Source organism: Corvus brachyrhynchos, unplaced genomic scaffold (genome assembly GCF_000691975.1).
Source record: "Corvus brachyrhynchos isolate BGI_N302 unplaced genomic scaffold, ASM69197v1 scaffold10, whole genome shotgun sequence".
NCBI lineage: Eukaryota > Metazoa > Chordata > Aves > Passeriformes > Corvidae > Corvus > Corvus brachyrhynchos.
Genome location: NW_008236180.1, coordinates 2,478,101 through 2,495,124, shown reverse-complemented (window position 1 = coordinate 2,495,124; position 17,024 = coordinate 2,478,101). Strand labels below are relative to the sequence as shown.

General features: G+C 54.6%; 1 protein-coding gene across 1 annotated transcript in view; it reads right to left on the bottom strand.

The window, feature by feature from the left end:
• Positions 1-842: 842 nt before the first annotated feature.
• The window catches only part of CDH22 (cadherin 22), a 52,961-nt gene continuing 36,779 nt past the window's right edge, over positions 843-17,024 (bottom strand). Inside the window, exons 8-11 of the mRNA XM_017733193.1 lie at positions 12,863-12,984; positions 12,472-12,589; positions 5,278-5,529; positions 843-3,880 (exon numbers count right to left, since the gene is read on the bottom strand). Coding sequence (XP_017588682.1) covers positions 3,342-3,880; positions 5,278-5,529; positions 12,472-12,589; positions 12,863-12,984 — 1,031 coding nt within the window. The 3' untranslated portion in view covers positions 843-3,341. The remainder of the gene's footprint in view (positions 3,881-5,277; positions 5,530-12,471; positions 12,590-12,862; positions 12,985-17,024) is intronic.

Here is a 17,024-nt window from a genome sequence, read left to right as displayed (position 1 = left end):
GCAGGACGGAGTGGAGGCAGGGGGATGGTGAAGGATAAGGAAACACTCAAATACCTGGGGGAACAATAATCCTGTTTTGGAGCCAGGACTGCAAGATGCTGTTTAAATGACTGTTGCTTTATGGAGCATTTTAAAGTCTGCCTGTTCTATCTGCTGACCTACACTCAGGCCACCACTGAGTTCAGCCATGTCCCCTCTCTCCGTGCCTGCTCCATCCCTCCATGGTGTGCCATTGTCACACTGATGGGTGCTGGAGCATTTGCAGCCACCTCAGTGAGGCTTCCCAGGCCATCAAGGAAACCAGAAGCAACTGATTTCGCTGTGATCAGTCCAGAATGTCATTTATTTACATCATATCAGTATTAAAACTGAGTTTGAAGGAAGGCTTTTCAGCTGCTGCCAGTGGCTGAACGCTGCTGTAACACACCATCACCAAAATGAGAATGGGTCAGCTACCAAAGCTGTTGACAACGCCCAGCTACACTGAAGCAAAGAAGAATTATAAAATCCTGGAATAGTTTGGGCTGCTCAAAGCACAACCCAACTTTCTCCTGAAAGGATAGAGAAAACCAAGGGCATTTTTTTTCAGTTTTCTTCAAATTCAGAGAGAAAAAATGACCCTTCTCTTGAAGAAGCTTTTTCTGATGAGCATTTCAATGAAAAATGGGAAGAAGCAAGAGATCCTGCCAGTGGGAGCATGCTGCGGGCGGGGGTTGGCTGTGCCGCGACTCATCCTGCTTCAGGCAGCCACCCAGCCCCTCGGGGAAGGCACCAACGGGACCACAATGACGGGGCAACGTAAGGAAAGGAAAAAGGACAAAAAAGGCACATAAGACTCAGGCTAGACGACAAGGAAATAATTTATTTCCAGGGCCCAGAAAGACCTTGAAAAAATAACAAGGGTGAGGAAATCAACCTTCTAATTTCATTTGGGTAGAGAAACAGAACCGAAGTGACTCCATCAGACACGGTGGCAGCTGCCGGCTCCTCCTGCGGGGGCGCGCAGGGGGTGCGGGCAGCGCGGCGCGGCCGGACCGCTCGGCACCGCGCTCCTCCCGTATTTACACGTGGGATAGGAACTAAAACGCAAGCGTGCGTGCATGTGCGCCGGGGAGCACGGGCCGGGCAGGGATGGGGGAGAACCCGCTGGGAGGGTTGCTAAACACGTACCCTGTCAGACCCCATCTCCTAGGACAGAGCCCTGCTATTGCACAACACTTGGCTGGAGGAAGGGCCAGTGCCGGAGGGGCCCGGGCACGGCTCTGCAGCCCAGAGGGAAAACACGAACACGTTCCTGAGGAAAGAGAGGGCTTTCTCCGTTCTCCTGCTTGGAGGTGCGGGGTGTCACCTGCTTGAGACGGCGTGGCCAGAGCTGGCACTCGAGGGCCCTGCTGTGTCCCCAGCATCATCACAGTGAACCAGCAGCACGCTGGGCACAGGTGCCAGCCACAGCACCCATCGCCTCCTCGGCAGGACCAGAGAGGCCCTGAGGAGCGAGGAGCTCCTGGTGCCAGTATGAGCCAAGCTGGGGCTCTGCACAGGGGCCGTGGTGGCAGTGGGCAGGAGCAGCCGAGGGCAGGCACTGTGGCAAAGACAGGTCCTGTCCCTCTCTGCTGCCGGGTCTCGTGCTGCAGCCAAAGGACCAACGCCAGCAGCCGGGAAGCAACACACAGTAAAAAAATGGACACGCATGTACATTTACAGTTAAACCGTCTCCGAGGAGAGAAAACAGTGCCTGTGGTTAAACTAAAAGGACAAACCCAATGACAAGCCCAGGATGTGTCAGGCCTTGGGAGACTGTATCAGTTACCTATCAATGATATAATTGATTTTTTCCCAACATGAACAGATAAGGAGCTGCACCACAGCCAGGCCGGCCTGAGATGCTGTGTGAGGACATCACGCTACAGGCTGTTCAGTTTTCTCTGTGGTAGTTGGCGGGCTGGGAAGGTACTGGGCACCCAGTGCTTTCCTCCAGCATCATCTGCAGCCTGAGGAGCAATGGCACATCCCACTGGCACCTTCCTGACCTGCCTCCCAAACCCAGGGATTACATGCAAAAGCAGTCCCACAGGGAGCTCATGCTGGTTTGCTGCAGGATACTGTGCCAGGGTGGGGACACCGTGGGTACCCCGAGGTGCCACAGACCTGCTGCCCAGCCTGCAGCCAGCTCAGCCCCAGAGCAGTGCCAGCAGGTTCTGGCCTCACACATGTCTCCTGGGAATGGCTGTTCTGTTGCTAATGCTGATGCTTTGCTGCCAGCTGGGTGCAAGCAGGAATTATTCCTCCCAGCCAGGGGCTGGGGTTCTCCTGCACCCTGCAGCAAGGTCCTCCATGGGATGCAGCTCTCCCCCATCCACTGTGGACCAGGGAGCACTGATGTCCTTACACCATTTGGTGACAGCCAGTGCCTGGCTGGGAGCCCTGCAAACCCCAGATCCTGTGTGAGGAGCTGGCAGAGCCCACCTGGGGGTGCTGCTCTGGGCCCCTCCAACAGTGCACCCCAGCTGCTCTGTGGCTCAGGCCACAGCATCGCACCTCGGTGACAGGTGGGACCATCCCTGTCTGTCACTGGGGCTGTGGGGCACACCAGGACTCCACAGACAATGTCTGCTCTGCAGGGAGTGTTGGGGATCCCCTTCATATCACCAGCACGTCTGTGATCGCAAGACAGGGGTGAAGCAATTGCTGCACTGGAGGGAAGCCTGGTTTGAGGTGAGCGGGCATTCTGTGCAGGATGTGATCCCAGCGTGGCATCCTCCCTCCAACACCATGCCGGCAGCCGAGAGGCCCACGGGGAGCAGCGAGAAGGAAGACTTCAAAAAGCAAGTAAACTTAGGAGGGGAAAATCTGAACAGAAGTTAAAAGCTTGTTTCCCTCTGCAAGGAAAGCTCTTAAAGAAATCAAAGCTCTTTAAATGCTCTGACTCAAGTGACAAAAACAATTTAGACAACAAAAGGCTCCCGGTTTGCTTTTCCTCTCCTGGATGGGGATCACCGAACAGATCTATTTAAATGATAATTTGTGGGGGAGAAACCCTCTCCAAACCCTCTTGAATTAGATTTTCTCCTTCTTAAGTTAATGCGTAGTGCTTTAATGGAGACTGGCTTTGAGGAGCTGAGGACACCCCAGTGGCTCCTCTGGGCTCCTCAGCCTCCCCCTGTGGGTGTAGAGCCCACCCGAGCCGGAGGCAGCTGCAGAGGAGCAGTCGCCCGGTGCCCACGGTGCTGCCTCTTGCCGGCAGCCAGTCTGGCCCAGGGGCACACGATTCCCGAGCGGCAGCTCCCGGCGTGGAGCCCCAGTGCAGGAGGCGCCCAGAGACCGCGGGGTTGGAGGGGCAGCTAGGACTCCTCGCTGTCCTCCTCGCCCCTGCGCCCCGCGTACAGCGCTGCCAGCTGCCGGAAACGTGGCCCCCAGCCCCCCAGGTAGGAGAAGTCCTGCTCTGAGCCGCTGGACCAGGTGTTGATGGAGCTCAGGGAGGGCACTGGGGAGTCCGAGCCCTCGAAGGCATAGGTCTGGAATGAGTCATAGGGCGGCACAGAGAGGTCCTCATCCGCCTGCTCCACCTTCCTGCAGATATAGTCTCTGAACACAGAGAAGTCCAGGTCTGGGCTCTGCACCCACTGCGGGAGGGCATGGAGCTCGGAGGCTGGGTTTCTGCCCGGGCCCCCCTCTCCTGGCCCCCCACCTCCATCACCAGCTTTGATCTCACTGAAGTCGTAGAGGCTGCGCAGGGCTGACATGTCATAGGCCTCTGTGTCCTGCTCACCACCCCCTTCATCGTTGTATTTGATGACATTGTCCCTCATGTCCTCGTCATCCTCAGAGGTCAGGTGGCTTTTGTGGTGTCGCTTCAGCGTGAGGATCAGAAGGACCAGCACTGGGAAAGGAAGAGACAGTCAGATGGGTGCAGAGTCTCAGGGAAGCTGTGCTCCTGCAGGGTGAGGACAAGCCCTGCTTGGTGGCAGGTGTGGAGGCACAGCACCTCCCGGCACTGGGAGCCCTGCCGGGATGCCAGACGGTTCCCATCAGCCAGGCTCATCAAGCGGCAGCCGTGCCACGTACTGGCTTGGAGGGAGGTTTGCCCGGGCCCCAGGGCAGACTGGGAGCTTCCTTTGCCAGAAGCGTGACCACCAGGAAGCGATGGATAAACACACAGCTGGGCAGACAAACGGATGGGTTCTGCAGAAGATGAGTAGGAAAAGGGGGTGCATGACTCACAGTAGCAGCCAAATGTTGGGTGGGTGAATGTGGAGCAGATGGCACAGAGCCTGAGCAGCGAGCTGCAGCTGTGTCCTGGATCATCATCCATTCAGCCCATCACCTTTAAAGCATCGATGTGCACTTTATTCGTTTGGGCAATTAGGCAGAAATTTGTTTGCACTGCGTTGGAAAATGAAACCAGTGTAAAGTGCACCCTGTGGGAAAGGGTTTTCTGAACAGAGATGCAGCGGTAGCCAGGGAGTGGAGCTGTGCCAAGGAGAGGAGACCTCACCAAACAATGCACTGGCTCCTGCAGGTGTCTGGACAGCCCTTAGAGCCAGCCAGGAGCCAGCCCTGGGGCCAGAGAGGGCGTTCAGCAGCTGCATCCATCAACTGTCCTGCACTAAACCTGAGGGCACTGCAACACCCCTCGCTCAGAGCCCCTTCCCACACAAGCGCACACTCCCCGTGCCCAGTGAAGCTGTGCCAGTGTGGCAGGCAGCAGCATTCCCAGGTACAGGTCCTGACCTGGGCAGCACTCTGCTTTGACTGCAGCCCAGCTCTGCGTCCTGCCCACACACTCACACATGCTCTAAGGCTGACCTTTTCAGGTAAGAGCACACCTGTGTGCCCCACACCTGCCACCCCTGCCCACATGCTGGGAGCACACCCCCCCCTCCATCTGCTGTGAGACGCCTGCTGTCAGTACAGCATGGCAGCTGGCAAGCAGCTCTTGGCTCCTGCCCGTCCAGGCAGGGAGCGAGCCAGCAGCTCTCCAGGCTCTGCTGGGCAGCATCACACCTGCCTGGCACGGGGAGCTCTGCTCTGGCTGCCGTGTGGAGCCCAGCATGCAGGAGCTGTGGCAAACATGGGAGCTTCCCCACTGGTTCCCCCCAGCATGGGCTGAGGTTCATGCCCCCATGCTGCAGCTACCAGGGAGGAGACGGAGGCAGAGGAGCCTGCTCTGTGCCCACAGCACTGTGCTCAAGCACCTGCCTGCACACATTCATGTGATGCTGATGGAGTGGAGCTGGGACAGGACAGGAAGGACCTGGGGGACAGGCAGGCACTCACCAACCAGAATGAGGACACAGACCAGCAGCGCGATGAGGGCGCCGGGGCTCAGCGTGGCTGACACGACGTAGGCTGTGCTGTTGCAGGACTGGATGGCCCCGTTGCTGTCGCAGCCGCAGACACGGATGGTCAGAGTCCCTGTGCTGCTCAGGGCTGGGGGGCCGCTGTCCACCACCAGAATGGGGAGCAGGTACACATCCTGCTCCTGGCGATTGAAGCCCACTCTCTGTGTGTGCACCGCTGCCGTGTTGTCTGCAGGGAACAAGCAAAACCGCAGCAAAGTCACCCCCACATCAGCCTGCAGGACCTGCCATGAACTCCTCCGTGCTCTGGATGAACAGCAGCTATTCCTGCACCACCTCCAGCAGCTATCCTGAGAGAGCCTAGGGCTTCCCCTTCCTCCATCTCATGGACCCAGCTCCTGGCTCCCTGGCACGGCAGCCCCTCTGCAGTCTGAGTGCCTGAACATGGCCAGCTCCACTCCAGCACGTTCCCCTTTGCCAGCAGCACCTCATGGGAGTGGGTCTGGCACAGGAGCAGCAGCACATGATTGTCTGAACCACGCTGACAAACAACGCAGGTGGCACAGAGAGAGGGGAAAAACTTCCAAAAGACCCTCTGAGAGTGGCACAGAGTCAGAATCAGGATAAAAATCAATTGCTGACATGTACACAAGAACAGACAGGGTCTGCAGGTGGCACTGAGACTGCAAGAGCAGACACTGCTTCCAAAGCCAAGAGCCATGGGTGAATGGTCCTGCCTCAGCCAGAGGGCCAGATACCCCAATGATCCTCTGTAACTCCTGAAGGAGCAGGCAGAGCTCCTTCCAAGCCTCCCAGCCAAGTCAGGCATCCTCCTCCCCATCTGCTTACACCCTGCTGCTTCAGGGGCTCAGCTGGCACAGCACAACTCGTTAAGATCCCATTAACACAGCCACTTCACGGGACCCTCCAGGGCCCTGGTGTCAGTGATGAACCCAAGGAGCAGCTGCTGCCGACCAGGAGCAGGGAGGGAGGGCAGGGGCAGGGACTGACACTGGGATTGACTCCCTGCTCAGGGGTGCTGCAGGCTGCCAGCCAGCAGCAGCATGGGCAGGATGGGGCTGAACAGCAGGTGACAATTGCAGCCAGGTGTCACACGCCGCTGCCGACTGTCTGCAGTCTTTATCTAATAAACCATAGATTGGCCCACTCACAGCAAGGTGCTGCTGTCTACGGACTCTCCTCATCAGACCTGATTTCTGCCAGACCATCCCCTTTCTCTAGGAATCAGCTTTTCCACTGGAAAAGACATCTACTGCAACTCTGGCCCTTGGGCTGCTGCCACCACGGAAATTGCTGTATGGATTGGGTGCTGCAGGAGAGCACATGGGGCACAGTGGGGACAGGAGGAGAACCAGGATGCAGGCATGCACTGAGTGCAGGATGGGGAAGATCCACTGGTCAGCCAGGAAGGAGATCCCAGAGGCACTGCATGGCAACTGGGGCACAGCACAGCACAGTCTCCTGTCCTGCAGGACACCTGCCACTGTGGCTGAGACTCCTGGAGCAGCACGTGGCAGCAGCACCGTGGCAACTGGGCAGAGGTGTCAGGAGGAACAGGAGGCTGAACGAAGTGTGGTGGCAGCAACATCTGAGAGCTGCCTGTGGCCTACCAAGGATGAGCTAGGAAAAAAACCTATTGTTATGCTAATCGTTTGCACAAAGGTAATGAGATCTCATTTGGTGCTGCTCCCCCCTCCTTGCTGCAGCATAGCAGGGAGATATAAATAATGTTAATGGCACCATCTCAGCAAGAGGCCAGGACTAACTCCTAGCTAGCCCAGCTAAAAGTAAGCCTCAGATACCTGGATCGAGTGGAGATAAAACCACAGGACAAAAAGGACAGACCAAAGTGCTGTAAGAGAGCAAGGCTCTGGCCACAGCCCAGGAAGGTCACCTTTGCTGTCACTGTCACACCAGTCAGGTCACCAGCCTGTGACTGGGGTCAGATCCTGGCTCAGAGGATCCCCGAGGACACAGCCCTGCACCTCCACTGCAGCTCAGTGCAACCCTCACCCGGGGCTGATGGAACACAGCGCTTGGGAACTCTCCCAGCTGCTCTTCAGCACTGTGTAAAAGCAGGGGTAGCACCAAACCTCTCTGGAAATGCAGCAGGAGGCTGGCAACTCCCTTCTGTTTACAGCCAGCTCCAGCTCCTGTTAGCGACCTGCGACAAGGCATGCTGTATTTTTAGAAACAGTCTCTAGAAATCAAGGGGAACTGCACATACAAGTGGCAGAGCAGCAGGCACCAACCTCAGCTCAACCCAGACAGCTCAGGCAGCCCGGCACCACTGAAAAAGAAATATTGCCACCCACCAAGTCAAAATAAAGAAGCTGGTACTTAAATCTAACAGCAGCATGACAGGCAGGTCTGCTCAGAGAAACCTCGTCTCAGGAAGGGGCTGAGAGTTTGCCCCGTGACCCAAAACTTGATGCAAGGGAGTAACAAAAATCACAACTACAAGCACTATTTTAAACATCATGAAACTATGTTTTCTCTCCTGAACAGGGTGACAGGTGCCCTTCCTCCAGGAGAGAGATCCACAGAAATTTCACATGTACACCAATGAAACTGCTCACCAAGGCTAGACAGCCAGAGCCCAGCCTGGCAGGGACCACCTACCTCCAGCACCTGCCCATTACCCCCTGCTCCCCACCACCATGAGCTCTTCTCTGTTGGGTTGTTACTCACAGACTTCTGTGTTCCCCTCTGAGATACTCCAAAAGAAGCAGTGCTGCTGCCATATGATTGTAGTCCTTTTTATCACAGATCTGGGAAAATTTTGCCCTGATTGTGGAACATGTATGCTGGAAAATGCATCCAAAGCAACCTCCTATAAAACAACTGTCGTTCCTCTTGGTGCCGTTGTTTCTTTACATGTAGCTGACCCATGGCAGCTGCTTTGGGATGTGTTTTGGTGCAGATTTGTTTGCATTGGCACAGCCCAGGCAGCCCTGGCCTCGCAGCCCTCGTGTCTCTTCCTCCGCAGCAGCTTCCTGCCAAATCCATTTCTGGGGTGATGAGCTGAGGAGCAGAGCTTCTCAGGAGCAGCACTGGAATGTGAGCAGACGTTAATCCACAGCTTTCCTGAACAGACGAGTCTGGGTCTCCACACTTGGTTTCCTGCCCAGTGCCTGCAAAGCTGCAACTTCTGCTGCAGTCACACCATTCCAAAGGCTGTGCTGAGTGTCCTCTGATGCCCCAACCCAAGCCTTCTATTACCACTGCCTTCTTGCTGCACGAATTGACATTTTCTCCATAGGTTTCCTCTGTCACCCTCTCTCTGATCACGCAGACATTATCCTGTGTTACATCACATCACCTTGTGCGGCAGGGCAGGAGGTGGCCCCTCTGTCCACCTGAGGAGCAGGTAGGTCACCGGACAAGGCAGGAACTGATGTGAGCTGAGCACACAGACACTCATCAATACTGCCCTAAGAGGAAAGTTTAGAAGTGCAATACACTCTGGTGGGTAGCTTAACGTCACTAGGAGTAGTAAAATAATTAAGTCTCCCAGACTCCCTCTCCAAAGAGGCTCTTGGCAGCCTCAAAGACAGAACTAATAAATCCTTCTCATAACTCAATCTCAAACAGCGCTAGAAGAGCAGGAGGGATTTTGATGTCCCTTCCCTCTCCCACACTCACAGCGCCCTGTGAGCATCTGTCTTCCCCTTCTCCAGCAGCTGCTCTGCTGTACCCGAGCCTCGGAGCACCGGCTCTGGGAAGGAGCACCCAGCATCCGGCTGGGCCTGCGGGCACACTGCTGCCGGAGCTGCCTGAAGGGAGCAGACCTCCTCCAGTCCCAGCTGGTGCAGCTGGTAGAAGAAACGTCCTGTTTTTCCTTTTTTTCTCTTCCTTCTCGCAAGTTCTCTGGGTACCAGGCCACAGCACCACTGCTTCTCCTTCGCTGTTTGCTCAGCCCCGAGGAGATCTGATGCTCTTTTACACACACACCCCACCCCCGCCCGGGTCAAATGAGCATCTGCACTGCTTGTGCTGAGAGGGGCATCCCTGTGGGGCTGGAGGAGGCTTCCTCTATCCTCAGGCAATCCTCAAATCCTAACATTGTGTTTTTGATTGTTAGGGTTTTCAGATCTTCTATCACCCATTACACGCTCTTAATGAGACCTGCAGAGAGTTCAGACATCTGCTTGCTGAGCCCTTGAGCCCTGGAGTCGGTAGCTCCATGTGTCACTCCACATTACCTAGCACTCCTTCCAGGTTGCCAGGCTTGAATGCTTTCTACCATCCCTTCCAACGCAATTAGCATTTCTTGGAGAACACGATTTCAGGTTTTAATTGCCTTTGATCCTGCTGTAATCAATTTTCTCAGGCCAGAAAGACCCAGCAAAAGGCGAGTTAGGAAGCAGAGGATGGCGAATGCCTTTGGAATGGCACCAGTTGGATCTTAATGTGGTCAGCTTCTCTAATTCAATATCTTCCTTTAGTCACTCCATATGATGGGCATCGTCTTCCTGGATCATTGCTGTTGTTACCACAGGTGACATTTATTCCTTGTCTGAGGAATCAGGAAGTGTGTGAGTGCTCCCTCAGACAGAGAAAACGCATGGAGAGACACCCATAGGCAGTAGTGCTGTTTCCAAAAGCCCAATTCTTGCAAACCACCTGTAACTCAGCTATGTGGTCACCTGCAGGGACACCCTTGGTTCTTGTGTCTCCAACCTGGAGCACCAGAGCCAGCTTAGCTCTGTGTGCCACACCCAGGAACTCCGGAGGGAGCCTTGAGACTGCTGGCAGCTCACAGCCCCCCAGGCTCCCCCAAGCAGCCCCACCATGCCAGGTGCTCCTGCCTTGCCCAACTGCAACAGGAGTGCTCCTGAGTGGGTGCTGGTCCCCACCCTGTTGAGAACAAGTCACTTCCCGAGGTGGCTTTCTGGTGCCATGAAGGAGCCAAGTGAGGTAGGTGCAAAGCAAAAGAGAGGATTTAAGCAAGAGCTTAGCGAATCCATCTGTGCTGACATCCATCAGTGTCACTCCTTGGCTGCAAAAGCAATATTTATAAATCACGTTTCAAAACTGGCTACAAATTTGTACAAAGAAACAGATGGGCTGGTGGTAGCAGTTTGTCACCACTGATATTTATACAGGGGAGTAGAGACAAGTGCAAGAGGGGTGAATGCAGGAGAGGCAAGCAATGGGGGAACACAAGGAAGGAGTCAGCAAGGACACCTGGGAGAGCAGGGGCAAAGGTGAGTGTACCCAGGGCAGTCAATGGACTGGAGAAGGGGGCAGAAATCAAAGGGAGGGAGATGGCACCAAGGCATCCTGTTAGAAATGAGGGGTGCCTCCATCTGCACAGGCAGCCACCTCCGCTTGCTGGGGAAGACAGCACTGCTCAGCAATTGGGAGGGTCTCCAAACACTCTGGGAATAACCCTGCAGCAACAACATTTGTTTTCCAAGAGCAGGAGGCGGGAGGTGATGCCAGCTTTTACTCATTTTATGCAGTGTTACACCACACAAAAATCTCGAGGGATCGTTTAGCACAAAGAATTACCCTGTGCCACAAGAGCCTCATCCCACTCAAGAGAGCAGCAGCTCCAGAGGAGATGTTGGCACACGTGTCCTGCTTCTACTGCAATGCCAGCTCTTGGGCCACTGCTGGTGGACCCCCACACAGAGCCGAGGAGCCAAGCAGCCCCCGCTAAGCCCCATACACCCCCAGCCACGTGCCCTGCCAGACGAGCAAAACAGTGCTGGTGGCTCTGGGATGGCAACCTGGCCATGGCAGACACGCTGGCCCAGAGCTGGGAGCCTCATGAGGGTCTGGGCAGGGATGGACACCCAGGTGTAGCTCAGCATGTTCAAGCACATTTTTGTAAGGTCCTTCAAAGAAAGTGGGAGAAGTTAATTGCTGAGTGTGGGGCAAAATCTTGCTGAGGATTAAAGCCTGTTTACGTCATAAGAAGCAAAGGTCTTCTGAACAGCTGCCCTGGAGCAGAGGGGGAGGGACTCAGGCCAGGGACAGCTGTACTACTCAGGACACAAAGCAATATCCAGCCTGGCTACCATCACATCTGAAGCTTTTCTATTTTGACTATCCCTAATAATGCTGAACCAAACTGAGCAAGCAGGATCTTACGTCAGCAGAAGACTCCTTTGATAAGCTCAGAACAAACTAAACCAGGCTTATTTGATGGATAAAGCTGCAAAAGCAGAGAAAGAAAATGGTTTCAAAAGTAAACCAAAACCAAAGAAGAATTTCAATGTGGTCTGCTGGCCCCTGTGACAAGCATATGCACATGTGGCTGGAGAAGGTCCCAGTACCTGCAGGGGACCCTGCTGTACCTACTGTTACAATGAGCACCTTAATTCACCCTAAACACGAGTCAAAAATAAGAAGCATCCTGGTAACTACTCTTCTGGATTGTTACTATCCATACAAGTGCAGCCTGACCTGACAGCCTGCAAAGCCCAACAGCAGCCAGGCTCAGCCAGCAGAACCTGCATGGCAACCCATCGCTCACAGCAGCATTGAGTCACCCAGGATGAGCCACTGAGCCCAGGGATGCAGAGAACCCCAGCTCTGCTTGACTGCACATCCCAAAGGAGAGGATGAGCCTCAGGAAACACAGGAACTGCACCCCAGAGCCACCACCTCACAGGGAATCAGGCTCTGCAGGCTGTGTCCCAGAGAACCCACCATGGCTGTGGGCTGGCTGCAGCATGGCCCCACTGCCTCCCAGGGCTCTTGAGCTGTTCCCATTTGTCAGGGGCACAGGGCTGGCCATCCACATGGCAGCCCCAAGATGACCCATGCTCCAGGATTTACCTTGGAGAGGGATAAATCATAATGCTCAAAATGGGAGTGTGTTCATCTATAAATCCACATCATCTCCTTGCCTGCAGGCAGGTTGGAGATTTCCCATCAAGAAAGGGACTGAGAGCCCTGAAAATACCAGAGGCTTAACCAGACAGCATAAGAGGAGCTTTGTAGCTGCTTGCAGCAAGGAATAAAGCTGGCAGAGCCTCCTTGAGGAAGTCCCACCATTTCAGGTTGACAAGAAGCTCTGCGACATACCCGAAGCACCCAGAGCTGGCACAGAGACACCATAACCCATCTCCCTCTCCATGGCCAGAGGTGCTGCTCAGCCTGAGGGATGCTGCGCCAAGGGTACAGCAGGACTTACCCTGGATATCCAGCAAAGAGAAATGGTGGTTGTTGGTGGCCTCAGGCGCCAGTGTGAAGTAGAAACGGTGGCCGCTCTGAGGCTCATCCCGGTCCACAACACTGATTGTCTGGATCAGCTGTGGGGAGAAGGCAGAGGTGAGCACCAGTGCTGCCTCCACAGCCTCTCCCAGGGTCCCACGTGCAGGGTCCAGCCAGTGGCATCGCCGGCTGCAGCCACAGAGAGGGACGAGCCTTCGACCCTGCAGACGGGCTCAGTGGGACCAGCAGTGACTCCCAGTGTGACAGGGGCTGCACAGGAAGACTCGGGCAGAAGGGGACAGATGGGCAGGCTGGCACTGGTCCAGAGCACTGCCTGCAGCCCAAGACCACGGCTGGGGGACACTCGCTACCTGGCCTGGCTTGGCATCCTCACACACAGCAGCTTCATAGGGTGTGGCGAGTTCAGGTGGATTGTCATTGACGTCCAGGATACGGATACGGAGAGAGGCCCTGGACACCTGGGAGTGATTATCTGAAACAGAAAGAGAAGCAGAGCTTCAGGACAAAGCACCAACTGCTGCTATCAGGGAGCAAACCCCCTCATCCCCATCTGTCCAGAGGCCATTGTGGCTGCTGCCAGCTCCAAGGGTCACACAGCACTGCGCCACTGCCTGCCTGTGGCACAGACTGTCTACAGGACAGCAGCACCTGCAGAGCATGGTTCAGCCTCACTACACCCTGTAAAAGAAGCCCAACTACTGGGCTGTGTGCCAAGGACTCCTGAAACACCACCTGATCTACCCCTGGAAAACTGGAGCAGCCCAAAGCTAGTGCCAGCCACAAGGGTCAGCCATCCACTGGTGAGGATCTGTGCTGCAGCAAAACAGCATCAAGATGGGACAGAAAACTTGGATGTGAAATCACCCCCTGACCTGGATCCTGATCCATAGGTGCTCGAGACTGGCAGCAACATCTGAGGTCTGAGAAACAGAGCTGGGGATATTAAACAGCTGTGATGAACTAAGGGCACAGGTTGGTGGTGAGATCTGTCCTTCCACCTCTGCTGTGCCCAGGTGACCCAGGATCAAATGTGCCCCATTGAGGCATGAGGCTCTTGCCCAGGGTTTTTATTGCCATCAGCAACTTGAACTTAAACACAGCACCATCCGCCAGCTGGCATGAGGGGGTCACACAGTAAGATTGAGGGCAGCCCTCTCACCCTAGCTCTCACCAGCCCAGCTTCCCACAGGCAGTGGTCCTGGGGACCCCCCCCTCCCTTGGGGTTCCCTCTGCTCGTGGGATAGGGCAGCATTTATACCTCCACTCACTGCAGCATCACTGAGCTGCACACACACTGCTGAGGGAGACGGAGCCCGTGCCATAGGATTATAAATCACTCTGGAGGGCCTGATGTTTGCTGAAGCACCTCATATATCTCCAGAAATGAGAACTCTCTCTTACTCCATCTCCTTTGTTTTACCCAGAGGCGGCACCTGTGACAGAACTAATGCTTCTCTCCACGCTCAGGCAGGAGTTCTGCTGCCTGTTTGTCTATAACATTAATACTGGCCCCAACAGATCAGGTGGGGGAGGACCCAGGGGAGAGGAGATTTAGCGCTGCTCCATAATTAGCCAGGAATCTAAGCCCCCTCCCCAGAGCTGCCTTCACCCGGTTCTCACGTTATCACTCCCTCTCACCCAGACCAGCTGCTCTGGTGATTAGATAGTTGTTTTTGGGGGAGGGAGGCAGAAGTCGTGACTAAAAGCCTGGAACTATGTGTTATTTTAAAAGGCATATTGGTGCAGTGAAATAAACTGCAACTGCTTGCAGGAAGAGAGAAAGCGGGAGGCAGCGGGGTGAGAAGGGAGCCCGGGGAGGCGGCGGGGTGTGCGCTTGATGCCCACAAAGGAGAGGAAAGAAAAAGGGTTCAGTTCCTGCTAGAAGGAGGATGACAGCATTTCATCACCCCCTCCTCAGCCCACAGGAAGATGGATAACCATCCCCGCTGCTCAGCTCTGGAGCAAGCTGGGACTGCTAAGAGAAAGACAAGGAAAGGCAGAAAGAGAGGAGAGGAAGTAGAGCCTGCAGGGAGGAAGAACCCAGGACCCCAGTGCTTCCCCTTCTTAACTGTAACCCAGAGGACGAGTTCCTCCCTTAGTGCCCCACAGTGTGGGAGTCAGCTGTGAGCAGGAGCCAACCCCAGTGCTGCCGAACCCTCCCCAGGACCTGTTGGGATCATGCGTGCCAGGTCTGGACATCCAGGTGACCCTGAGCAAAGCAGCTTCTCTTCGAGACCACCTCCCACAGCCCCCTGAGGAGGGACATGATCAGTGTGTTCAGAGCCGGGCAGAAGCACGGGGCTGTGCTCTCCCCCAGCTCCAGCTGCGGCTGCCGGGAGCGCTTTGAGCCACGCATGCGAGCGGGGTCACGCACCCGCCTCGGCACAGAGCTGGGGACCCGCACCGACCCCCTCCCGAGCCAGGGCTCACGTCCTGCATCCCTGGGCACAGCTCAGAGACAGTGACCTTTCTAAATGCACCCTGTCATACAAAAGCTCTCCTCTTGCCCCTTCAAAAACTGCTGAAGCCTGAGGCTCATGCTCACTCCTGCCTCAGTGACGGGGTCAAAATTTGACGTGTCCAGGAACATCAAGGTTAGAAAGGCAACTGCTGCACTCTTGTCTACCTTTCCAGTGAGGCACACATCAGCTTCTTTTTAATTTGGCTGTACAATGTATATTTGAAGGTTTCTCAATACTTTATCAACTTCCCTCTTCCTCTGAGCCAGTACCTGGATTTACCAGTGGAAAAAATGAAAAACGGTTGGATGTATTTGAAAAAAGTTATCTTCAAAATATCTGAAATATATTTTCTGTAACAGTGCCATAAAAACTGATATTATGATGGTCAGAAGTGCGATTAAGATTGTTGGAGCACATCTGCGATGTAAGGCACAAAGCACTCAACTAACACAGGATTGACATCTGCGAGGTCAGAAACTCTGGCCTGTGCTTTCTCTACCTGTGGGCACGCACCCAAAATTCTCCAGCACAGGAACAAAGGCTCAGCAGGCAGATCCCAGAGCCAGAAGGAGAAGCAGAGAGGGTGGATGAGGCTGTGGCATAGGTGCTGCAGGCACCTGCCCTCTCAGGGCTCTGTGAGCAGCACCTGGCTCGTGGTTGGGGTGAGGGCAGCACGTGCTGGCTGAGGGCAACAGGAAGGGAAAAAAGCCATCTTCCATTGCAGCGTCTCTCCTCAGTATTCCAGCTCAGCTGACTGACATGCAAATTAGTTTAATTATTTCTTCTTCTAAAATAAATTATATTTTGCAGTGGCTGCAATATGTTGTGTCAGGCAAAATTACATTCAATATTTTTAAACTAATTGATGTCAGCCTTGAGAAAACCTGATTGACAGCAGCGAGAAAGCTAGGCTGCTACCTAAACGCTTTCCTAAATTAAAATTAAACATGCCGTTTTTCTGCATTTCCTTCAGGAGTTGGAAGGCTATTAATCTGAAAAGACTGAGGAAAGAGACATGGAAAATACACAGAACAAGAGGGAGATGCTGGAAGCACAGCCGTGCAGTATGGGAGCTCCAGGCTGGTGACTGGCAGCTGCCTTTGCCAACAGGGGAGGAATTATTTCAGAGCCACTGGAGCTGCCGTGTGTGGGGGACGGAGCTCTGCCCAGTGCTTCCATACTGCTGCATCTGTGGCTGCCTCAACACAGCCACCAGCGTGGCTCAGGGCATGCCAGCCAGACACCCCTGCCCCGGTGCCACGTGGCAGAACAGGCAGGGCTGGGACAGGACTGGCAGGGATGGGACAGGCAGTGCCAGGATTCTGGAGCATGAGATGGTCACAGTCCTGCTGCACGGTGACACTCAGGCCAAGAGTCAAATGCTCCAGGGGAATCTTTATCCACATCCCAGAGTATTTCCTTATTTAATTAATCATGTAAGTAAGTAATCTGAACAGGACGATATTCTCCTCTTAAATATTCAGATGCAAAACACCAACTTGCCCTCTCCCTGAGTCGCAGACAGCTGAGTGCTCACAGGACTGACACCGAGCAGCCCTTGGCAACTGCTCAGCAATGCTGTAGCTCTGCAGCAGCAGCTCCCAGGGATGGATGACAGTGCTTGGTCACCCCTGCTGTGGCAGGAAAGGAGGGGACTTGTGGTTTCTGTTGTGCCAGGAACCAGCCCTTACTCCTCCAGACCCTCACACAATCTCACAATAAAGCACTTTGCATATTTACACCCAAACCTCTCCTGTGGAGCTCCAAATCCAGCACATGCCATTTGCCTTCCTCCCCACACACCCAAAAGTGCTCAGCAGCTTCTCTGGGTCTGAGGAGAGCCCAGGAGACCATGGGCTGCCACATGCAGCTGGAGCACCTGGAGCAGCCCAGCTCAGGGACACTGCTGGGCACAGCATCCAACCCGCTCTTCTGTGTCAAGACCAAATTGGTACAATACTGAATTCAAAATTTTTACATTAGTAAGGAAGTCAGAAGATGCAGGAGTGGAATTTATTCCTCACTATCTCAGCAAATTGGGAGAACAAAA